General features: G+C 36.6%; 1 protein-coding gene across 3 annotated transcripts in view; it reads right to left on the bottom strand.

Moving 5' to 3' along the window:
* LOC123875801 (hemicentin-2-like) overlaps positions 1–26969 on the bottom strand; it is a 357222-nt gene that overhangs the window by 11381 nt on the left and 318872 nt on the right. For all 3 annotated transcript variants that reach the window (XM_045921841.1, XM_045921843.1, XM_045921842.1), the window contains exons 4-5: positions 25813–25893; positions 21046–21129 (exon numbers count right to left, since the gene is read on the bottom strand). In XM_045921841.1, the coding sequence (XP_045777797.1) occupies positions 21046–21129; positions 25813–25893 (165 nt within the window). The remainder of the gene's footprint in view (positions 1–21045; positions 21130–25812; positions 25894–26969) is intronic.

The raw sequence follows: 26969 nt of genomic DNA on the forward strand, positions 1-26969 counted from the left end.
AAATACTATAACTAGGTATGAGGCTAATATGACGAACTGTATGGTTATTGAAATGTGACTTCTTACAGTTCAATTAGATACAATATTTAGAAACATCCATAGCAATTATATAATTACCTAGTATTAATATTATGTAGACCTAGTATGAATTAACTAGTAAAAATTTTAACTCTAGGTACATACTTCATGAGATAGGTACATCCCGTAATAGGGTCCTTGGGACCCTCAGGGTACGGAACTTTAAAAAGAAAGCTGAGTTTGTTGTGGACTCTTCTCTGACTTGGGCGCGTTTGGAACCCTCATATCTTTATTTTTAACTTTTAAGTTTAAGTAATTAACTATCACCATTACATCATTATTTGACAAATTCAACAATTGACCATCAAAAAGTGTAAAATGGTGCCGACCCTATAGGGGTGGCTCTTTTAAAATCAATGGTGCCAACCTACCTAATATACTTTGAATAAGTGCTTTGAATTTGACTTTGTAAAACTATTATCACTACTCATACTATTATTCATTACTCATACAAGTCCGTCCGTATTCACATTAATTTCTATATCACAACTTATGAATCCACATAAAATAGATTTAGCGTGGCGTATGATCACAATAAAGGGTCTTGTATTCGGCTCACGTAGCGCACTGATTGTTTGTGTATCTCTTTGTAACGGATATCTTTTTTGGCGGGATCTTTGCTCGGGTTATTAGTAGGCCGTTTAAGGAGATAGAAAATTGTAGGACCAACGTCCATCGGCAGTGTTTCCGCTAGATTTAAACATGGGTGTGAATAAACAAATTCCTGAAAATTCGGCACGCATTAAGAGGGGTCTCTCCGTCACTCGCTCCATACAAACGTAATTCGTCTCTCATTGGAATACTAACTAATCATACTCAATGGAATTTTGTAAAAACGTTCTGGGAACTAATATCTATGCCTGTGGTTTTCTAGATTTTCGTTAAAATATTCGGTTTCAAAGTTACGCGGTCTTAAAAATTTACACACAAATCCTTGAGCCCCTGTAATTTTAAAACTACATATTTTTTGAAAAATCTAAAACACCACTGTCTGTGATAATCTATACTGTCTGTGATAATAAATATCTGTGATATTAGTTTCTAGAATATGTCTGCAAAATTTCATGGACTTTGGTTGCTTAATATTCAAATGAAATTGGGGCTACGATTGTATAGAGTAAGTGACGGAGAGAGCCCTGGCTGTTAACATTGGGTGACCCACCTGCTCGTTTGCTCGCTATTAAAAATGAACTTCGGAAAGTATGCAATTCATCAGAATAGCCATACCCGACTACGGAAAGGTTTCCCAAATGGTTTGCAAATACGGTAAAACCTTACTTTCTCGAATTTTCTAAATGTTGTATTAATTCACATCGCTCGTAAGTAGCTATAATAATATACCTTTTTATTTCCACGTCAGTTTGTGTTGCCAAAGAACTCTCGAACACCCCTTCAATACATGAAGTCATTTTCTTTATGTAAATAGAGCTATTTCATCTACATACAACGCAACGGTTTAAGAGATTCAAGCTTCAGTCTCGTTCTTTTTTCTTTATTTTCTCTCTACTCCGGAAATGGGACATTTCTAATGGGTTGAGCGTATCGCTTAGTTAACTGTATACATGTTGTGATAGTAAGTAGGTAAATGGCCAAATAAAATAATGATAAATCTATGACTTGTAAGCCTCGATAGCTCAATGGTTGAGAAGCGGACTGAATTCCAAAAGGTTGGCAGTTCAAACCCCACTGTTGCACTATTGTCGTAACCACTCCTGCCCGGCTAGCATGGGCAGTAGATAAACATTATATCCCCTATATCCACTGATTTCTATGACATCAGTGGATATAATCGGGGGATATAATTTTTATCTACTGCCCATGCTAGCCGTGCTGGCACAAGCTTTACGCTTAATTGGATGGGAAAGGGGAGTATTAGTCATGATTAGCATGGCTAATATTTTCTTATATTAAAAAAAATATATACCACGCACTTTCTTTCTACACGGCTGAAAATTCTCCATAATGTTCTCAAAAGTTTGTGACGTCTGCCAATTCGCACTTAGCCATCATAGCGGATAATCATGGTAACCCTTTAGACAAGGTAAGTAACAGAAATGGTGGTAGCTTAATTGTTTAGACCATGATGAAAGAAAATTAGATTGCCTAAGACTAAGATCATTTAGGCAGCTTTTCGGTAACAATAGCTATTTTTCATTACAAGTGAGAAATTCAATTATTTCCAGTAGTTAATTAAATTTATTTCGTATTGGTTGGCGTGGAACACGCTAACGCTCGGATGAATTCAATTATTCATGTTGTAAATAAAAACAAAGCAAAAATTATCTCACGGATCCCTTGATCATCCTTTTACCCTTTTTAGGGTTTAAAACAAACAAAAAAACCATTAAGGTCAGTGTCGTCTCGACGTCCACTGCTGGACATAGAGGGAATATCAATATACATACTACTTGCGAATCATTAAGTAATTTACATCTGGTTCAGAATGCCTGTCAACTATCCTATGGAGTAAGAAACTCGGCAGCTACTCTTTAAAAAAATAAATTATGTCAGAAAAGGATTTCCACATTCCACAGTCTTGTGCGTTTGGATCCAACTTCTAATTTGATGTTCTAGTCTAGTCAAGACTAGTCCGGTGTGAGGTGCCCATTTTACTTACTTTTCTCCGTAGGACTGCTTTCTAAACCAGTAGTAGTATCTTGACGTAGCATTAGAGTCACAAGTTGTAAGAAATATTTTTGACTAGCAACCGCGGCTTCGTTCAAAATATAAAGCCCCTATCCCGTAGGAATTTCAGGTTTCGCTTAGTGAAAATATAAAGCCTCATTATTCCCTATCCCGTGGGAATTTTAAGGAATCGGCGTTATTCCTTGTCTACTTAATTGTAAAGAGAAACTCTGAGCAAAGCTTTCTAGATTCAAAGGTCGGGACTGGGCGTTGATGACTCAGTCAGTGAGTGAATCAGGACTTTTTTTTTTATAGGTATACAGTTATAATGATGTATCTGCATGAAATTGGAAAAGTTACCACGGGACAACTTACTGTTACTTCTCTTAGGCTTAGAACTTTTTAAATTAGTAGCCGATTCATAGACTCTTCACAATTTATAATACTTTGTAAGTCTAATCTTGTAACATGCAACTTACAGTTTCAGTTTCCATTTTTGCGGAACCCAACATTGGCCATCCGAGTCACGCTTTCCATGTTCCTTTTATTTGTTTTATTTTGTGATCAAAAATACGGTCTTCATTACCATTGGTATCATATCATGCGGATTCGTATTCAAAATACACAAAATTGCTTTATCCGTGTTTCTGTTTGTGGGTTTTGGACAGGGGATAATAATATTTGTAAATACGTGCCTGTTGGCGATTGCGAATGCCGACATTTTTATGACGGTCGAAATTAAATTCCTTTCTAATTATATTTTTTGTATTTAATTCCATTACATTGTAAGGATAAAAATTTCCTTTGATGCCTACCCATGCACGAGAATTTGTGACTGAAAGTAATAGAATTTTTGAAATACCAAGGTTCTTGCTGGACATCAAAATTTAGAGATTCATTAGTAGACCCTTATATTTTGTACAAGTAATTGGGTTTTATGCAAAACAGCTCCTTACTCTAATCTCTCAAGATCTCACAAGTTATATCTACTATTGTCATAGCTTTTTAATACGTCTAATCAGGTTGATCCTATGTTTTACTGAAGATCTGATGAATAGTTTCAGAGATGAAGGATGACACCCCTCAATGCTTAACAGATAATAAATAATCAATCGTAATCAGTAAGTAGGTATACCTATACTTATTATACAGTATTTTAATTTCTTCCCTATCAGTAACAAGTTCGATTTTAGTAACAACTTATGTCGGGAATAATGAATATTTAAAAATAACTATCCTGTAAGGTTATTTTTAAAAATTGATTTGAGTTGTCAAAAATAATATAAAATTATTAATTTACCTAATGCAGGTAGTTTGATAAAATCGATATTTGGCTCATTCGATGTCATACAATCTGTTGCTAGGAGGCCAACAAGATTGAACTTGCATAAATACGGGTGTTTCGAAGGTTTTAGTTCAGTCTCCTTCTGAGATTCGGAGCGATATCGCATATTTTCGGTATTTGGATTGTGAACTGAATAATTAGATGTTGTGATAGCAATCACGCTCTAATTAAATTATTTATTTTGGCATTAGTTTGTTTAGATTAAAACTCTCGGATAACCTTACACATTAAACTTGTGTTTTTTTGTGTTGGTTTTTTGGAGAGGACATTCCAATAATTCGATAAAAATATTTAAATAATACCTGCTTTTCTGAGTGACGCCAATAATCCTATCAGAGAAAAAATTAATTAGTGCCGGAAATTACTACCCCACCACTTGGTATAGTTATCCTACTTTGAAAATTGAAACACATTTTAAATTTTTTTAAATGATGTAACCACAAATTCGCGGTTTTCAGTTTTATTCCTTTACTTTCCTATAAGACCTACCTACGCGCCAAATTTCATTCCAGGTCAACAGGAAGTACCCTATAGGTTTCTTGACAGACACGACACGACGGACGGACGGACGGACAGACAGACAGACAATAAAGTGATCCTATAAGGGTTCCGTTTTTCATTTTGAGGTACGGAACCCTAAAAACTCCTTAAATTAAAAATTAAAAAAAAAAGTCTTCATAACATTTACCACCTTAACGAAAGGTAAGTACGAAACGTGAGTGCAAACTGACGTTTGAAACGGAATGCCGTCGCGAAATTCATTTTTCTTTCAAGACCCTCAAGAGTTCACTACGTAGAACCTCTTTGAGGAAGAGGTCTTTGGCCTGTGCGCCTTGGATATAAAACGTAGCTTGTATTTTCTCGCCATTTTTATAGCGTTTCTATACCCTATGGAGTCGCAATCAGCATAAGTTTTAATTGCTTTGATTTTAAAAGTCAAAACTAAGTGTTTTTAACAAATTAAGCCGCCTAATTGGTTTCTACTGAAAAATGAAAGCTAAGTTTATTTTATTTTATTCGTTTAAATGCTTTTTTCTTATATAAACTGTATAGAACCTTTTTTTTCCGACCGACAGAGGAGACCCGTTATCGGTAGTGGGTTGGCGATGATGATGATGATGATGAAATGTTATTTTTATCGCTTTTTTATTGATTAATTGTATTAATTATTTAACATCATGAGTATTTATAATATCAGTAGGTATGTTTGTCTACTACATCACCATAATTAACTCAAAAGAGTAAAAATGGGCGAATACAATAATTACTTACTCGTATATTTTTCATTTACACGAAAAATCCCAACCCTCAGCAGTCTGCCTTTATTTTCATACTAGCTGATGCCCGCGACTTCGTTCGCGTGGATGTAGGTTTTTTAAAAATCCCGTGGGAACTCTTTGATTTTCCGGGATAACAAGTAGCCTATGTGCTAATCCAGGGTATAATCTATCTCCATTCTAAATTTCAGCCCAATCCGTCCAGTAGTTTTTGCGTGAAAGAGTGTGCGTGTAACAAACATACACACACACACACACACACACAAACTTTCGCCTTTATAATATTAGTGTGACACTATTTGTAAATTGAACAATTGAAAAGAGCAACCGCCGAGTTTCTTGCTGGTTCTTCTCGGTAGGAACAGCATTCCGAACCAGTGGTAAATTATTTGACGATTCGAAAGCACTTGTAAAAGTTTATTTGAATAAAAATCTATTCTATTCTATTCTATAACTCTTTTTTTTAAATCAAAAAAATATTACAATGAAACTTAAAGCTTTCCAGTTTCCTTATCTAATTATTAGTATAAAAATCATGCTCGCATGGAATGGTGCCAAGAATACTGTTTGCATTTCCAGGCTGGACAGCCAGGCTGATCCGTTGCCCAAAAAATGAGCCAAACTCTTCAATATACATAATATTTTACATAGGTACTCTCACAATATATGTAACATTTTCCTTTTTCCAAAATAATCTTTTATGTTTGTTTTGCTTTGAACTCCGAGTTTGAGCATAACAACTCATACTAAGACGTAAAGCCTGTAAGTTAAGGGTTGAGTCAAAATACACCTCCATTCACTAATTATTCCAATGCTTGTCTAATAAGGGACTTTTAGTTTTACCCCGGGATAGAAACTCATTAAAAATACAACGTGTAAAGTCGCCCCCGTTATTATTTGCTCAAATCCAAACAACTTAGAGCTCCCACTCAAACACTTTGTAAGGGATCAGCTAATGGAAAAGCTAAGGCCCCTTATACATGTAGATACATAGGTAAAGGTGTAAGTTTAAAATATTTTGAGCATCAAGAACGAATAGGCATCTTCTACGAGGAGGTAAGCGGGTTTCAATTTAAGCTGCATCATCACTTGCTGCAGGTCTGATTGCAGCCAAGCGCTAGTTTGTAAATTAAAAAAAAAACCGGCCAAGTGCGAGTCAGACTCGCGCACTGAGGGTTCCGTACTTGGGTATTTTTCCAACATTTTGCACGATAAATCAAAGACTTTTATCCATAAAAATAAATGAAAATCTGTTTTAGAATGTACAGGTTAATCCCTTTCATAATGACACGACACGACGGACAGACAGACAGACAGACAGACAACAAAGTGATCCTATAAGGGTTCCGAACCCTAAAAAGAGCGCGGCGGACGTTCATTATAAGCTTGACGATCTTGGCGCAGTAGTGAGCGCTTTGATCTTATGAGTGGGAGGTCCCAGGTTCGATTTCCGGCAGGGGACATAGACACCGATAAGGGGTATGGGGTGAAACTGCCATAGCCCAAGTTAGTCCGCTTCCATCTTAGACTGTTAATCTGAAAAAAAAATTAAAATTGTACGATGGGTACAATAACAATTTTAAATTTTTTTTGGCGCCCATTTTGTAATTTTAATTTTTTTTTATAGCAGCAATATAAAAATACATATTTTGTGAAAAAAAAAACCAGGTTTTAAGTACTTATAACGGTTCACGGGATACAGTCCACTGACAGACAGACGGACGGTTAGCGGAGGCTTAGTAATATAGCGTTGGCACCCTTAGGGTACGGAATCTCAAAAGCTTTAAAAATTTACGCCGAAGCGACAAACAACAGAAGCATACAAATTTTGTTCATGTCAACCGAAAACTCATTTCATTATTTCCTTCATGTAAAATCAACCTGCAATCGTGTATGATTTTTCAGAGTTCAGACCCTTTTACAGAATAGCCGTCCTAAGAGCACATGCATACGTTAATTTTTTCATGCGCCACTCCGTCCCCTACATACAAGGGGACCACCCTCAGGGCGTTCATCCATGGACCGACGCACGACAAGGCACAATGCGATAACGACTCCATGAGTTCCATGGGACATATTAAGTTATTTCTAGGTACTTATTGTAAGTGCGCTGTTGTGTGTAGAAGTCTCTACAAGAGACCTATGCCCAGCTGTGGACGTCTAACGGTTGATAATGATAAAGATGACGTATACCTATACTATTTACTCATTCAGGTTTTATACATTTTGCACACAGCACAACGGACGTTTTTTGAACGCCTTTTTAGCTATGTCGTTGTTGTGAATGATTTTTCGAGTTTTTTGAAGTGACGATATTTTAAAATAGGTACAGCACGGAACAAAGATGTTGAAGATACACCGCAAGACTCGGATAGATGCCTTCAGATAAAAATTCTGTACGAAAACATTAAAAGGGGTATGGCTGCGCATACGGCCGATAACGCATCGGCGGCGGTTCTTCTGGTGCTGCAAAATGTTCATGGGCGGCGGTAGTCACCCGTCGCTTCGTTTGCTTGCTATTTTTAACCGACTTCCAAAAAAGGAGGAGGTTCTCAATTCGTCGGGATCTTTTTTTTTTTTATTTTTTTTTTTATTTTTTATGTATGTTCCCCGATTACTCAAAGACCCCTGGACCGATTTGGAAATTATTTTTTTTGTTTGAAAGGGTATACTGTGCAGGTGGTCCCATATAAATTTGGTGAAGATCTGATGAATATCTTCGGAGATGGAGAACAGAACTCCTCAATGGATAGGAGCAAATTGCTCGCGATCAGTGTAATAGCTTAGTAAACAGTAGGGTTTTAACTGGGCACAGCATATTATAGTACAGTAGGGCCACTAAAAATTGTGAAATAAAAAATTTTCAAAAGAAAAATAAAACCGACTTCAAAAACGACAAACACTAAAAAGTAAAAAATAACTTTTGTTTAGCTACACGTGTAATGTACCTAGGTATGAAGTCGGGCGAGCTTCACTCTTGGATTTCTAATTTTGTTTTAATATGCTCGCTCGACTTCATACCTAGGTGCATTACACGTGTAGCTAAACAAAAGTTATTTGTAAAAAACGCCCCACGGTTGCGCCTCATTTTGTACCACAAACTAGATCTGGTTCAATGTAAGCTATTTATTTGACAGAATGTATAACTAAGCTACATGACGTACTAAGCATCCTAAGCTACGTGAACTATCGTTGCTAGAATCACCGCTGATTAAAAAACGAACCATCAAAATGTCGTGTTACTTGTGTTTTGCATATCGTGATCGCAAATCGTGTCGTGTGGTGATCCGTGGACACAGTCACGGAATTAATGTAACAGTCGACAGTCGTCACATTAGCGCCGAATTGCAAATTGCGGTTTTATGAATTACAAGCGCTGACCTTTGTATTATGTATGTTTGTATATGTAATTTGGACGTCTGCATTCATTACATAAAGCGGCCTGTACACGATACAAAAAAGCCGTGAGATATTCTCAGTTCTTATGCATCAGACTCACTGGTTTGTTATATATTTTAATAAACAACACTAAAACCCATCGATGTATAGGTACTAAAACCCGACTACAAGTTAGATTTATTTATTTTATTACTTTTATTATTATTTTAGATGCGATGGATATACCTAGTGTAAAATTGTTTGTTTGTCGTTATAATATTTTATCTTTGTTTTGTACTATATTTGTATTTATGAACTCAGAATTTTTCCTTCTATCACTAAACTTATTTGATATCCCACTCGATAAATGCCAAAAAAAAAAAAAATTCGGTGTCCCCACATTTTGGATATAACGTCATTTTGATTTTTTCGTATAAAATGTAGCATATGTCACGCGGTACATAATAAGGAATCGACTGACACTTTTTTTTTCTCATTTAAAGAGCTGGGTCACTAGTGTGACCATGTGGCTCTGGTAGGTCCACACTCTCTTATTCTAACACTTAAAACTATATCTACATACTATTAACAATTACCTGCTAATTAACTGCTAAAATCATAACCCTTCATTTTGACTTTGCCGTAGTTGGGTAAAAAGTAGAGCTTTTAAAAACATTTTGAAACAAAATGCTCTTTAACTAAACCGTAATCGATACTACGTTTCTTCCAACAGAGACAGACTAAATCACTAATCGCGTTTAAGCCGCTTCAAGCGTATGGGCGCCTTTTGTTCTTAAACGGAAAAGGCTTATAGAGGGATTTTAGCATAAAATTTTCGTACGTTAATTTTCACGTTCTTCTACGAAATTCTGAGGATATTTACAAAACTTTTATTGTTCTTATTATTGTTATTGAATAGAAAATAATATTTTTGTCTGTCTGTTTGTTTGTTAGTTCCCACTATCTTAGGAACGGTTGAATCCATTTTGACGAGGCTTTCACAGGCATTTTGTGCAATCTAGGCTTCTTTTTACACCAAAAATTAGGTAAATACTTACCTAATTATGGCTATAATATGAGTCCATATTTAATCGTATTAGTATAATAATCTCTTTCTCTCTGTGTCGTATTTCTCATTGTAGAGGGTCATTAATCACATAATGGCAGGGGTTTTCTTGAGATAATTATGCGGTTGGTGTCTAGGTCCTTCCGCGTACCTATGACTACTATTTCAACTCGGATTTTCACGATTATTGTAAGATGTTAGTGATAATAGTTGATATCGAGCGCCAGCTTAATTTGCACGGAGTAAACAAAAAACGCCAAGGAGATTTGGACCTCCAAAGTCAGTCACCCATCCAGATATCAACGTAGGTCAACGTTGCTTAACAATCGCAACCGACTGATAAGTATGCGTTGTCACAACTATAGGTCTCCCGCTCCACAAACATTCGGAATTCTATCGCCGAAAATACTGTAGGTAAGTACAGTTTGTCGTACAAATCGTATATCGGAACTAGTCAATGATATTATTATGTCCAACTCTCCAAAGCCACTACTGAAGCAAATAAATTAAGTAACCTCGACTTCCTGGAAGTCGATTTAAAAACGAAACGTTTTATGAATTTAACATGAGTTGGCAGAGATCTTATGACGTATCCCGCGGTCCCTAGACACCGCCGCGCTATGCATGCAGAATTCGGATCTGAAACATGAATATGATAATTTGTAGGAAACCTTAAGTAACCAGGCACTATGTGAGATGAAACACCCAATTATGCAACTGTATGTATGCATAGCAGCAAGATAGTTTGACTTTTACTATGGGTTTTAATAAAAAGTGCCATACCCCCTCCAGGTTACCCGCTTCCATCTAAGACTGCATCATCACTTACAGGTGAGACTGCTTAGGTAACTTGTATCTGAATAAAAAAAGGACAACTAAAAAAACCGGAAATCCACTCACACTAGCTGATTGTTTTTTTATTCAGATACAAGTTAGCCCTGGACTGCGATCCCATAATTTGTTTGACGCTATGGTGGTTATGGAGCACCTAGGGTGACGAAATTTTAATTCACCTTAGAATTCACGAATAAGTCAATAGATACTATCACTTTACTACCCATTTTATAAATGCGAGAGTAGGTACTTAGTATATTATAAACTAGCTAATGCCCGCGACTTCGTCCGCGTGGATTTAGGTTTTTCGAAATCCCGGGAGAACTCTTTGGTTTTCCAGGATAAAAAGTAGCCTATGTGCTACTCCAGGATATTATATATCTCCATTCCGAATTTCAGCCAAATCCGTCCCGTGGTTTTTGCGTGAAGGAGGAACAAACATACACTTTCTTTTCTTCGCCTTTTTAATATTAGTGTGATGTGAAACTACTCCGCCTGGACAGAGGTAAAATTATAGGAAGGTGGTGGGACTCATAACACGGCATAGCCCACTAAACAAACACCTTTTCTAGGTGTCACCGAAAGTCCTCTGTGTAGGGCCTGGAAGTCGATGAAATACCGACGCAACCTGCTCCTGGAGTGCACCATTTGAGATCCCCAATCTCACTCCACGAAGCCCTCGGCAACTTAGACGGTCTACTCGCCTTCTGGACCGAACTTGGATGGCTGGAGTGACGATTTCGGCGGGGAGGGGCAACGCACGCACAACAGACAGAAACGTTTAAGTGCGGAAACCAGCCCTGAGAGAAGAAAGAAAGAAAGAAAATGCGATAGTAACAATTTCGCGACTGTTTGTCTGTTGGTTTGTTCCTCAATAACGTGGCAACGGAGAAACGGATCGATATTATTTTTTGCAAGAGTATAGTAACCAAAGACCTGGAGAGTGACATAGGCTACAACAACTTTCAAACAAAATTATACACACACTTTTTCAAGCCAATTTTTTCATATCTGAACTCTGAAGTCGATTAAAAAGAAAATCCCATGAATTAAACACAAGAAGTTAGAGAAGATCTTAAAATGTAACTCACTGCTTCCCTGAACATGCACGCTGAATAATTTCACCAAAGGCCATTTATTTATTTATTTATTTATTTATTATGAGGTACGCCCACAGCATGTTCACAAAACACTTAAAAAATACAATAGTATAGTCTTATTCAGTGTGACACACCACTTACGGGCACACACAACTTATGCGGGTAACACAATGTAATATAAATGACCGATCGCATAATATTAGTATATAATAAATTTGGAAAAATTATATAGCTCCGAAGGATAATAAAACAAAAACAAGATAATATTAACAAATATTTCCTAAAAATAATGACTGAATTTACTTATTTCTAAATATTTATTATCAGTTTTTAATTATTAACTATGCAAATAAATGTGATTGAAATAACTACAAAATTAATAAAATTAATAACTGGCCGATTAATTTCTCAAAACAGAGACAGCCGCCGCAATACGTTTTTTAAAAGTAATCAAACCCTGCCGAAAAATGTCGACTTCCTCTTGAGCGCAGGTAAGCTCATTGTAGATACGGCTTAAGCGATTTAAGGCCGAGTTGCTACCCAAGTTAGTTTTATACACGCTAATCCTAAAAGTTTTCCTAGAAGGTGTTCTTTTAGACTTCTTTGGAATAATGAAGTAAAGAATTTGTAGTAGGTCGGGAGCATCTACTATACCATTTACAAGTTTATGCAAGAAGGACATGTCGGCAATACAGCGACGATCACTGAGAGAGAGAGCATGTGGAAGTGCTCAAGCCTAGCTTCATATCCAGAACGATAAGGACAGGTGCGATCTCGGTAGGCTAAAAATTTTGTAAAATTTCGCTGTACTTTCTCGATTCTTGCGACGTGAACTTTATACATAGGGTTCCATATTGAAGACGCGTACTCGAGCTGACTACGTACCAATGTGTTGAAAAGTAATTTCATAGTGCTAATATTATTAAAAGTACTGCATTGTCGCTTAATAAAGCCGCATGTCTTGGATGATTTTTTAACTATGCTATCCACATGCTCCCTAAAGCTGAGTTTTGAGTCAATTAGAACACCGAGATCTTTTATAAGATTTACCTCTTTTAAAGTTATATTCTGGCCGAGGGAGTAGAAAGACCGAATGATATGCTTATTCCTGGTAAACTTGATGTGTAGGCATTTGGAGGCATTTAAGAGCATATTATTATCTTGACACCATTTCACTAAGGCATAAAGATCCGTTTGAAGCTTAGAAGAATCCTCCAGTGACCGAATGATATAAAATGCTATGTAGGAAAACTTAACGTATATTCAAATATTGTATGAACCTTCATTTTTGTCTAGGTACAAATTCTCCTTGCAATGTTGTAACATTTAATGTGCACTTACCTATAATATTATGTAAGTATCACCGAATTGAGAATAACCATAGAAATACTAGGGGCCCAACAATCTATAGAATAATACTGTACACCATAACTTTTAACTGTCATTTAAGATAGAGAATAACAGTTACATTTTCCTAACACAGTGATCAAATAGAATGTTACGCGGGAATTCAAGATGGCCGACACGTTTCAGAACATTATATTTTATTTGCGTTGTTTATTGTTTCCATTTGCATATTTTCATTGTTCAGAGAATAAGGTAAAGCGTTGGAAATTCATTTAAAATGTGGGCAAAATAAATATGATTAACTTGCTTACTTAAAAGTCCTTCAAACACTTTATTTGCGACCAAAAAAAAAAAAAGATCCCGACGAATTGAGAACCTCCTCCTTTTCTGGAAGTCGGTTAAAAATTGGCGCATGTTGGCAAAGGCAGCTGTTTAGTTATATCAATGGTTTGTAAGCTGTATTAATTGGCAACACATTTTCACTGGTAGAGTTATAAGCCTCCCTGATTAGACCAGATCAAATATCCGGCCAAAACTCCGGTCGTGCTGCACCGAACTATGAGAGTGACGGAATAGAGTGACAGTGCTGTCCTCCTGTGTTTGTTAGTCTCCACTAAGATTCGATTGGGAAGAACAATAGGTACCTACTTTATCTTTGAGTTGCTTTATCTATACATATAATAAAATTGTAGAAAAGTGGTGTCTGTACAATGGAAATATATAAAAAAAAAGTAGCAGGGGTTGTTATTATATCAATGCCGAACCCGAAATTGTAATTAATTTTTCTTGTCTGTTTGTCTGTTTGTCTGTGTGTTTGTGCACGCTAATATCAGAAACGGCTTATTCGATTTAAATACGGTTTTCACTAATATATTGTAGTAAGCTTCACTTAACATTTACTGTTTATTTCATGTCAATCGGTTCATAAATTAAAAAGTCATGTCAATTTAAAGAATCATGGCGAACATTTTTAACGTACAGAGTACGTACTACACCCTTATATAAACCAAACGACGGTATATGTAATTCAAAATATGCTGCCCGAAAAGTCACTATTCCACGCGAACGAAGTCGCGGGCACAGCTAGTTCGCAATAAGTAGGTACATTTTAGGTAGGTAGGTATATTTTGGCACACTCACTAATTACGATGTAGAAGCGTCAACGTCCATCTTGAAAGAGGACATTTTAACGCCAATGTAAACGGCATTGTAAATGGCAGTAGACGTGAACCGTTAGAGTGGCCACTCAATTCAACGCGTTGTTTACGGGCGGAAATTGTCGCATTGTTTAAGGCGTTGTAGGTATTGACGTTAACCATAATGTAGTCGCAGGATTACGATTTGACAGGAGTGCGAACATGTTGGTTTTAAAAATCCCGTGGGATTGATTTGTGGGAAATTGAATTTTGGGATAAAAAGTATCCTATGTCTTTAACTATAACCATTAACAACAACAAGTGTAAATTAAAAATTTATAACACCTCCGACAAGTGAAGGTTACAGTAACTAGAAAAGAGCTGATAACTTTCAAACGGCTGAACCGATTTTCTTGGATTATAGCTAAGAACACTTTCGATCAAGCCACCTTCCAAACAAAAAAAATTAAAATCGGTTCATTAGTTTAGGAGCAACCATGCCACAGACATATACACAGATACACACGTCAAACTTATAACACCCCTCTTTTTGGGTCGGGGGTTAAAAAATCACTTCAATCCGTTGTTCCGTTCCGACTTGATTGAAGGACCAACAAACAAACATTTTAGGTTGGTAGGTATTAATTTAATTCAATGAATGTAATTAAGTCATGACTGCTTAGCGCGTTAGGTTTCCCGTATTTAAACGGGTAAGTGTGTCTGAGTGTGCCGGAGCGGGCAACTGTTATGTTCACTTGATTGCAAAGAAACCCTTGCAAAATTATTTTAATGCGTTTAATTTAAAAGTGTTTGTTGGTTTTTGGCGCCTTCTAATGATTTAATATCTTATACGCAATTCAGAGTCATGAATTTTATACCGTGTTTATAAAAACCTAAATTGATAAACGTAGAAGAAGTCGTATTTACTATTTCCTCATGATCATTATCATCATCATCACCATCATCAGCCTGTGTACATCCACTGTTGGACATAGGCCACATTCCATCCAGCCACTTCCCGCCAGCCGCTTTAAGGTGCCCTCGCACTTGAACTGAACTGCGCGTCGGTGGCAGCGCCCCGCACGATATTCTCTCCAGCCGTGACGCGCGGCAGTGACGCGCTACGCGGTATGCGCGTCGCGGTTGGAGAGAATATCATGCGGGGCGCTGCCGCGACGCGCAGTTCAGCTGCAGTTCAGTTCGAGTGCGTGGGCACCTTTATATCGTCAGTTTCCTCTTAAGGGTTCTCTCCAGCCGCGATACGCATCTACGCGGTACGCGCGTCGCGGCTGGAGAGAATATCGTGCGGGGCGCTGCCGCGACGCGTAGTTCAGCTGCAGTTCAGTTCAAGCGCGTAGGTACCTTAATTCTTATCTTATCTTCTCAATTAGTATCAAATTAGTGCAGTTGTCAGACGGTCGGAAGAAATTGGTTGAATTTTGTAATATCAAAGCTCGGCAACTCTGATCTTTGACTAGTATTTCTTGGACAACACTTTCTGATTTTTTCCTTTACTTGTGCTATGAGATATTTGCTAATTGCCAAATTTTATGATCCTAGGTCAACGGGAAGGAAGAATAGGTTTTGAATCACTTGATAGGTCTTGACAAATACGACAGACAGACAGCCAAGTGATTTTCTAGGGTTCCTTTTTCCTTTTGAGATACGGAACCGTAGATCTGCCATACTCCTTCTAACTTGCTCGCTTCCATGTGAGATCGATCTTATTAACGGCTAACTTTTAATCGAATAAAAAATAAGATGAGATCGTGTTCAAGCGAAAACTTGTTATCGGTAAAAAAGGAGAAAAAAGCGAGCTTTAAAACGAGGTCGATGGATTTTTTAATAAACGCTGTGGAGAAACATTGGTATGTCCTTGACATAGCTGTCTGTGTTCCTTTCGAATTTTTGTGTGAAACATTTTCAATTGGAAGTGCGGGGAAACGCCAATAAAACCGACAAACAATGAAACTGGTGACAATATCCTCATACAGGTTGCCAATTTCGCAGATGTGTTCCGCGCCCGGCCTTATTTACCCAATTTCATATTGTTTTTACGCTACTGTTACAAAAAGGAGTAGGTAGGTATAGTTTTCGACAGGTCAACATGGCAATCGGAGTATGAGGCGGGACGTCTCCACCCCGATTGCCATGTCAACCCGTCGTGAACTACTTATAGGTTTACTGTTTTGAAGGGTGTATGTATAAGAATTTCTTTAATCAAGGTGGATCTTCTAAATGCTTGAACGAATTTGGATGTATGGGCTATGTATGTCCACCATAACTTTTAAATGCCTGAATGCATGGGCTATACTTGTTAGAATCCTAATAAAATCCACGTAAGAAGCATCATGAATGTACCTATACATGTGCATTGGAGACTAAGTGCCATTTAGGCGTTTTGATTTGTAGACGAATAATATCTAGGCAATTAGAAATTAGGCAAAGGTGATTAGGCAGGTGGGCAATCTGCTTTTTAGACAAAATCGCGTCATACAGCAGTAGCATCTTTCATTTTAAGTACTGAGCTCAGAATAGCGAAGTTTGTTACTACCATAGACATAGCATTAGACAAAATAATTATAGCAGGTAGGCACGCTAGGACATAAGAAGTTTAGGTAGGTACCTAATAGTAGGTCCATAACCATAGGTAGGAACGATTATAATAAAAGCTATCACTCTATACTACGGGTATTTTTTAATATCTGTTCAGGTGTAGGTAAATAAGTGTACCTATGTTTTACATCTGTCTCTTTATATACTATGCTGTAAATACTTTGCGTTTTACTTATAAGTGCAAGGTATTGAGTTGTAGGTACCTATACTTTTCACGAAAAACTTTGCGAAACTCCGGTTATTGATATTGGAATTGAATACTTGAAAAGAGCAACTGCCGAGTTTCTTGCTGGTTCTTCTCGGTAGGAACATCATTCCGGACCAGTGGTATATTATTTTGACGATTCAAAAGCACTTGTAAAAGTTTAATTGAATAAAAATATTTTGAATTTTTGAGTTTTGTATTGAATCCGGAACTTGTTTGCCATTATGTATCTACAAGTAAGGTATTTAAAATTGCTTCGTCAGGGAGGTTTTATGAATTAAAATACCAACCCCTTTTACATTAAATTTAATCGTTGCGTAGTAATAATAGCTCCTTTGTCATTTTCTATAGTGCCTTTTACACTTAATTGCATGTTTTTAATCCTACGGGAGCTTTTATTTGACTATCATCTAATTGCGAAATTGTAATTAGTTTTAAATGAGCATGTTACATGTTTATGCCAACGAACTAAATTATGCATGTTGAACAAAATTAACCTTACGTAAATAAAATTAATTAGGTACTAACTAATTTACTAAGCTGTGATAGGTTAGTGGTTAGAACGTCCGGCTCGTAATCGGAAGTCGGGGATTCTATGCCGGGCATGCACCTCTAATTTTTCAGTTATGTGCGTTTTAAGCAAATTAATATCGCTTGCTTTGACGGTGAAGGAAAACATCATGAGGAAACCTGCATGCCTGAAAGTTCTCCATGTTCTCAACGTTAGTAAAGTCTGCCAATCCGCATAGGGCCAGCTTGGCAGACTATGGCCTACATCCTTCTCACTCTGAGAAGGGACCCGTGCTCAGCAGTGGGCCGGCAATGGGTTGGTCATGATCATGAAGATAATGCATTTACTATAACTAGTAAAACTACTATATACTAGTAAAACTGCGGCTTCCTGTTCGGGGATCAAGGGTTCATTTTAGTTAATTTAATATAACTTGTTTTACTGTGAAGGAAAATATCGCGAGGAAACCTGCACCCCTGACAGGTCTCCATAATGTTCTCAAAGGTGCGTAAAGTCTGCTGATCTGCACTTGGTCAGCGTGGTGGACGTATAGCCTTAACGTTTCTCGTTCTTGTGTAAGACCCGTTCTCAGTAATGAGCCGGCGAAGGGTTGAGAAGATGATGATGGTGATGAAAGTTTCATTATTACAGCAGTTAGGGTCCCAAGTTGCTAGAATAGCGAACTTGCACGGAAAATGCAGCAAAAAAACATCATTTATTCAAAATAGGTACTAATGTATAGGTATACCTTTTGTTTGTCCGATTTTTTAGATTTGAAAGATGATATTATAGTGGGTATAATTAATTACGTAAACTTAAAACTAAAGCTACGAGGGTTCCAAACGCGCCCAAGTCTGAGAAGAGCCCACAACAAACTCAGCCGGGTATTCAAATTGCCAGCGTTGGAAGAGTCCCCCATTAGATGGACAGATGACATCAACCGAGTCGCAGGGAGCCGCTGGATTCAGGCGGCGCAAGACCGTGGCGTGTGAAAGCCCCTACAAGAGGACCTATGCCCAGCAGCGGAGGTCTATCGGCTGATAATGATGATGATGAATGTAATGAAGTCTTAATTTACTAGCTGATGCCCGCGACTTCGTTCGCGTGAATGTAGGTTTTTTAAAGTTCCCGTGGGAACTCTTTGATTTTCCGGGATAAAAAGTAGCCTATGTGCTAATCCAGGGTATAATCTATCTCCATTCTAAATTTCAGCCCAATCCGTCCAGTAGTTTTTGCGTGAAGGAGTAACAAACACACACACACACACACACACACACACACATACAAACTTTCTCCTTTATAATATTAGTGTGATAGTGTGATTCAAATTTCTCTCTAGTAAATAGGTATACCTATCCACTGTACTTAGAATAGTTTTATCTCAAACAGTGCCGCCTTTCCCGAGAGCACTCTAACATTTGCAATTTAAATTGCATGAATGTAAAAACCCCTTTTTAGCGACCATTTTCAAGGAATTCCTTTGCTTACGTATTATTATAATATTAGGGAGGTAAGAAGACAAGAGATTTATTTAATTTAAATGTATTAAAAGCTCTTCCAAAATTAGGAAACGAATTTTCCAGAATTTAAGTTCACAGGAAATGTTATTGCAGTGAACTTTTGCAACACCCTTGTTTGCAATGGATCAGCATTTTAGATGTTTCTCTCATCCTCTTTTCATCCTCTTTATTGCATATTCTGATAAATTCAGATTTTCAGTAGCCCACAAGGTAGTGTAATAGTTACTTGACTTACTGCATATTTCATTACATATTTGTACTATTTGTTTTTTAGGATTTCGTAACTCAAAAGGAAAAACGGAACCCTTATAGAATCACTTCCGTTGTCTGTCTGTCTGTCTGTCAAGAAACCTATAGGGTACTTCCCGTTGATCTAGAATCATGAAAGGTAGGTAGGTATATTAGCACAAGTACAGGAATAAATACCGCAAAGTTAAATCATTAAAAAAAAAACCTGTTTCAATTTTCAAAGTTAGATAACTATACCAAGTGGGGTATCATATGAAAGAGAACCTGTACATTCTAAAACAGATTTTTATATATTTTTATGATTTATGTCTTTGATTTATCGTGCAAAACTGTTGGAAAAATTCCCGAGTACGGAACCCGCAGTGCGCGAGTCTGACTCGCACTTGGCCGGCTTTTTTTAATAACTAATATTCTGGCTATAGGCTCTTCTTAATAGAATCTCCATTCCGAACCGGTGGTAGAGTCTTGACTTAATCATAAGTGGTTCATGATTATACGAAATAAATTAACCTCATTTCATAGAGATATTATAACTTCAAAACTTACAGACCTTCATAGAAAGTACAAAAGTTATTTTATCTCCTTGGTAGATGTTTAAAAAATCCTTTGATAGCGGATGCCTACTATATGTCATAATATAGCTATCTGTATCATGTATGCCACAATCCGATCAATCCAGTGCAAGGGGTTTGAGCTCTGCTTTGATAGATAAGTCAGTCAGTCAGTCAGTGAATCAGGACTTTTCTTTTTATGTTGATGACCTAGGTAGCATGGAACACTATATACATATTATATTAATATATATATGTAGTATTCATACATATGATGAGATATAATATGTAGGTCGGCAAACCGTAAGTATCGCCCAGTGACAGTAATCAGGTTAGTGTACTTCCACCCACTTCACTTACAATCAGATGAGATTGCAATATAAGTACTTACCTACTTTTCCGTCGAATAAAAAGTTAACAAGCATCTCTTACTACCATCCTTTTACTAAAAAGCCGTTAACCGCAAAAAATTTTTTTTGAGCTATCGACAAAAAACGTGGATATTTTCATAAACTGATGTTTAAAAAAAAATAATGCTATGTAGGACCAAAGTTATTTTTTAGAAGGTTTTTGGATATTCCCACATTTTTTGGCTTTAAACTTATTTTTTTTTGCAGACTTGGACGCGATTGGAACCCTCGTAGCTTTAATTTTAAGTTACGTAATTAATTATCACCACTGTATCGTACAAAAACAATTTCGACCATCAAAAGGAGTGCAATTGTACCTACTTTGAATAAATGATTTTGACTCTGACTTTAAGTGGCTTTTTAATTAAAGGTCGGCAGCCTAGAGGTTATTTAAATTTCATAGTCTAATGTTACTCTGTTTGTATATAGTACCTATAACCATTAATTGCTGCACTTCTGTGCAAACTGCACTCTAATCAATTACTAGCTACCAGCTATTATAGTAGAAAAGTGTTCCATAATATTAAGTGATACTGGAACATGGTAATGGAAAATCAACTACGTATGTAGGTTTCTACCTACATATAAGGTAACTCAAATAAAATAATATCTTCATTATCATTTACAAGGAACTAAAAGCTATATGGTACCACGCACCATCACAAATATTCCAAAACCACTCGACGTACTATGAGCCCTGCCCATTGCTATTTCATCTTCGTAACTCGTTGAGATGTGTCGGTTACTCTGGTTCTTCTACAAAATGAATAAGTATCTAGTAGTATCTAAGTATATACCTGACATTCGTAGGTACCGTTGTCTCTCTTCTGAACGAACTTGATTTGCAGAGTCCAGTCCTCCGAACCCTCCCCATGGAGTACCTGAAATAACATTAAATAAAGACTTTTGGTTTCACAATCAAAAATATGATCTGCTTTAACTAATTTTGCAGGCAAGATACTGGGCAAACGAAGGATAAAACAAGTCTTAGATACTTAATAAAAAAAAAATTAAAAATGGGCTAAAAAGTAAAAATGCAGCCATATTTAAATTTTTTCAAAAAAATTATAGCCAGTGTCACTTGGGAGTATGTAAGGATTCTAACGACACCCAATAAATCCAAATATATTCAGGCATTTAGAAGTTATAATGGAATAAAGACACTCACATACACACATACATGAACCCTGAAAAAATTAGTACACTCCTTTTTTTACCCGACTACGGCAAAGCCGAAAGGAAGGGTTATGATTTTAGTAGTCTATGTATGTATGTAATATGTATATATGTAAATATGTATGTATGTTTGTATCCAGATTCTATGTGTTCCACCGTAGCGCCTAAACTACTGGGCCGATTTTTTAGTTATCTAGTAATAAATACATCGACCTACACTTCGCAATTCATTTCACTGGATGGGTCGTGCTGAACGGGATATTATTGTTCGAAGAGATCTCGAAAATTCCATCCTGGTTTACCCACAGAAAGTCAGTCAACCATGTTTTCCTCGGCACACTTTAATAAACGAAATAGAACAGAAAATCTCTGGCGTGAGTTTGACATCTCTGGGGTCGGTGGGTTCTGTGTGTCTGTATGTGACAAGTACGGATATAAATCTCTCATTTGTTTATTATCTCATCCATACTAATATTATAAATGCGAAAGTGTGTCTGTCTGTCTGTCTGCACCTTTTCACGGCCCAACAGTTTAACCGATTGTGACGAAATTTGGTACAAGGTCAGCTTTTATCCCGGGGAAAATCAAAGAGTTCCCACGGGATTCCTAAAGACCTATCCGCTTAACCGATTTGTATGAAATTTGGTAGCTTACGTCCCTGTAATTGACATAGGCAACTTTTTATCCCGGAAAATCAAACAGTTCCCACGGGATTTTTTTTTTCACGCGGACGAAGTTGCGGGCATCCTATAGTATCAAATATATTCTCAGATAAGACTTATTTTACGTTGGTGAAATCGGCGTTTAATGTGATTTTTGGTTTGGTTGTTATTGCTGGGGTTATATAGTGAGGAGTTTGAAGCTTGCCGACGATCTTCCCAATTGAAATGCATAGTACACATGTAATCGGATGTAATTTGTCTGTTAAGATTGATTGAACCTGATACATTGTGCGTATCAGATTTGCGTGTTATTTACGATCAGTCAGCCTTCCTGATAACAATACACCTCCTCCTCCTGATAGTTACAGACTACAGTATCGTTAATAGTATTGGATTTTAATCGGATTGTGAAATATCAAACCTACAATATATTGAACTACACTCTAGTTCAATTATGAACTCATATCAACTCAATAATGAAGAACTGTTTTATTTATTTATTTATTTGTACCAGAAAGTTGTAACAATATAAATAAAAGGAAAGAAAAAGTGGACAGGGAAGCACTTATCTTAGCTTTTATTTTCTGGGATAAAAACTTGCCTATGTCAATTACAGGCACGCAAGCTACCTTGGTACCAAATTTCTTACAAATCGGTTTAGCGGATGGGTTTTTGGGAATCTCGTGGAAACTCTTTAATTTTCCGGGATAAAAAGCCGGAAAATCCTTAAGTGGAGACCGTGTATACGCAAGCGTGTAACCGACGACCTAAAGCGGCTGGTGGGAAGTGGCTGGATGAGGAAGGCTGAGGACCGGGTGTGGTGGCGCTCTATAGGGAAGGCCTGTGTCCAACTGTGGACTTCCACAGGCTAATGATGATGATGATGATGGTTTTCCCTTTGGGCGCCTCAACCTCAAACTATACAATAAAGGTAAAGTTAAAACTATAGGTAGTGAAATAGATGAATGTTGCACTTGCAATACACCCTCACACCGACTAAAGCAAAATTAATTAGCGAATACGGGAAATTAGACACTTCAGCACTATACCGTGAATGGGCACGAATCGAAAACCGCGAAATTAACGCTTCGGAGCACTAATGAAAACGTTAACCCGTTCCGCGGATTTTAGATGACTGTCGAATTAACTAATGCTGACTCGGCCCACTAATTCCGTCAAAATTCTCTATTTGTGCACTGGAACTACGTACTGTTTGTTCGATTTATGTTTTAGTTAGGTTAGTTTTGTTATATGCTATGTGGTATAACGACCCTTTTATTTTCTGCGTGAGTTAATTGTTAAAATTTTCTCCTAAGACACCTTAGAAAATGCGCTCCGAATTAGGACCTCCTCCTTTTTGAAAGTCACAAAAAAAGGAAAGGTTCAAAAGTAGGTACTAGCACCATAGCAACCTTACAAAATACAACTAAAACAAAACTAATTATTGGAAACAGTAAATTAGACACTTCACCAGTAAACCGTGAATGGGCACGAATCAAAAACCGCGAAATTAACGCTTCGTAGCACTAATGTAAACGTCAACCCGTCCCACGGATTTTAGATTACTATCAAATAAACTAATGATCACTCAGCCCACTAATTCTGACTAAATTTTCTATTTGTGCACTGGAACTACTATAAAAATCTGCCATAAGCAAATAAAAAATTAGGACAGTTATCTTAATATTCAAATAAATTTGGTTGGAAATAGAATTTTTTCAGCTACGGTTGCAAGTTTTGACTGAAGTAATTAATTATGTTCTTATTTAAAACTCCGTTTAGTGATTTACTTCAAGAGTTGCGTGTGTCGGTGTTCACAAGTAATCTTTATATGCTATTTTGTTATTATTATTATTTATAATAGACTAAGCAGCTTTCGCTGATGCGTCTATATCAGAAGTGCTTCGAGTTTTTCAAATGTTTGTACAATCTATTCTTGAACTGGTTAACAGAGCTTGATATAACAATATCCTTGGGCAATTTATTCCATACCTATATGAACAACTCTGTTGGTCAGTTGGTTGTTTTTATCATTTCATCCTTAGGCAGTTAAAGAAGTAAAGCTTCAATTTTGTTGTACTCGACATGCAGCAGAGTGAAACTAGAGTAGAATTAATTATCAGCAGAGACAGGACATTAGACACTCGAACACTAAACCTTGAATGGGCACGAATCGAAAACCGCACGCTTCGAAGCACTAATGAAAACGTTAACCCGTTCAGCTGATTTTAGATGACTACTGAATTAACTAATGATGACTTAGCCCACTAATTCCGACTAAATTCTCTATTTGTGCTGGAACTACTGTTTGTGCGATCTATGTTTTAGTTGGGCTTGCCATAAGCAAAATAAAAACCAAGCTTTAATTAGATCAGATTGCAAAAGGAATTTCATTTGCAACGTAATATTATGAGGACGGCGGTAATATTAGGAGGAATAATAATAAAAAAAAACAAAAAAAAAATAATAAAAAAAAAATGCAAGCAAATATGATCTTAAATTTGTTTCTTTGTATAGAATTATAAAAAAAAAAATTGCAACCCATCGTATGGAATATCAAATGAAACGTCTTTTCGAGCTGATTATAAAATACTATCTACATTATAATAACTCAACATTGATTTCTAAAAAGCAAAATATTTTCAAAACTCTTTCATTTTCAACGTAATTAAAACAAGTTGTTTAGTTTTAATTATTATACTTACTGTATTTTTTAATTAAATTTTGATATTTTGTAGATCTCAAACAGTTTAGTACTTGTGCCTGGTTATTATTTGTGGATTTAGGTAAGGATAATATTCTTATTGGCTAACCCAGATCAAGTTCTAAGTAACAAGCGAGACTAGGTATAATTAATAATATCGACCGGTCCAAATCCAATCTACAAACTCGAAGGACGTGATCTATTTCTAACAATGTTGGGTCCGCAACAGAGTTACGAAATTGCTTTTGATTATTTTTGCTACACCTCTCGGAAATAATGAAACGAGAATGATGAGATGAGGTTTTGAAGAAGGTCAGTGAGGCGAACAAAACTCCGTAAATCATATTATACTAGATAATGTCCGCGACTTCGCGTCATATTTTATCCGCGTGGATATATTATGTTTAAAAAATCCCACGGGAATCATGGACTTTTTGGCCTTATTTACACGAGAGCTTTTATAACGTCCGTTAAGAAAGCGTCCAAATAGAACAAATGTATTCCTAAGTATAATGTTCACACGTCAACGCTTTTTCACGTGTGAACAGTTAATTGGGAATACATTTCTATTTGGACGCTGTTTTAACGGACGTTAAAAAAGCCTCATGTAAATGAGGCCTTATGGGATAAAAAGTAGCCTATGTGCAAAAACGAATACTTTTTCGCATTTATAATATTACGTAATATGGTTAGTAAAGAATGGAGGAACTGTTATGTTTTTTCTTAAAATTATTATTTTATGTACCTATATTAAGAAAGACAGAATGACAGCGTTGATGATACATTTTGTATCCTTGCATTTATAGTATATAGTTATATAGTTCGAGCCTTTTTAACCGACTTCGAAAAAAGGAGGAGGTTCTCAATTCGTCGGAATCTTTTTTTTTGTTGACACATTTTAGACGCAGTTTAAGTTAAGTTAGATTTTAAGATGTACTTAATTTCTGTGATTGTTTATTGTGTGTTGAATCAACAAATAAAACGAATTCTATTCTAAAACAAATTATTTGAATTCAACTCACCTGAAACCTTTCATCGTTCGTGTAAGTGAACTTCCCCGAGCTCAGGATGTGCCAATCCCGCTTCCTAATCCACGACACTTGCTGCGAAATAAACAGGACGATATTAGTTCCACGTTGCTCTAGTACAAGAGTTACTGTACTGAATAATTTTCTAGGACATTATTTCCTAGAAAATATATACAAAACATCTAAATGATTGCATAGACTTTTCAGAGCTCAGGATCTACCAATCCCGGTTCTAATCCAGGACACTTGCTGCGAAATAAACAGGACGATATTAGTTCCACGTTGCTCTAGTACAAGAGTTACTGTACTGAATAATTTTCTAGGACATTATTTCCTAGAAAATATATACAAAACATATATACAAAATATATACAAAAAAATAAAAAATAATTACATAGACTTTTCAGAGCTCAGGATCTACCAATCCCGGTTCTAATCCAGGACACTTGCTGCGAAATAAACAGGACGATATTAATTCCACGCTGCTCCAGTACAAGGGTTTCGTTATTGCATTATTTTCTAGGACATTATTTCCTAGAAAATTATCTTAGACAAAACATAGTAATTACATAGACGTTTCAGAGCTCAGGATTTACAATTCGCTTCCTAATTCACGTCACTTGCTGCAATATGTACAAGACAAAATTAGTTCCACGCTGCTATAGAACTAGGGTTACGATACTGTATATTTTTATAGGATAATTATCATATTTGCAATTGAAATTTATAACGGCGTCTTAGAGCTGCCATAAACAAACATTTCGGGCAGTAGGTAACTGTTATTGCAGTCAGTGTCAATCGCTCAAACAGCTGTGCTCGAGTGGTCTGTTTATGACAATGAGCGCTAAACAACGTATACTGACCGCTCAAGTAGCCATTGCCCACTGTCCTTGCAGTTGGCGTCTACCGCTTGAGCAGTTCATGTATGACAATGAAATGAATATTGTAGTGCACTATGGTAGTCCCAGTTTGATGCAGTCAGTCTGGACTGCTTACAACTTTCCCGAGCTGTGTCAATAGTGCTTCTTGAGTCATATGGTGATGCAAATAGTGCAAAATTAGTTCCACATTGCTCTAATACCTATAATGAAAATATATTTGGTATATTTTATAGGGACAGTTATGTTTTATCTAATAATAAAAAACTTTGT

This window comes from Maniola jurtina, chromosome 20 (assembly GCF_905333055.1).
Source record: "Maniola jurtina chromosome 20, ilManJurt1.1, whole genome shotgun sequence".
NCBI classification, from domain to species: Eukaryota; Metazoa; Arthropoda; class Insecta; order Lepidoptera; family Nymphalidae; genus Maniola; species Maniola jurtina.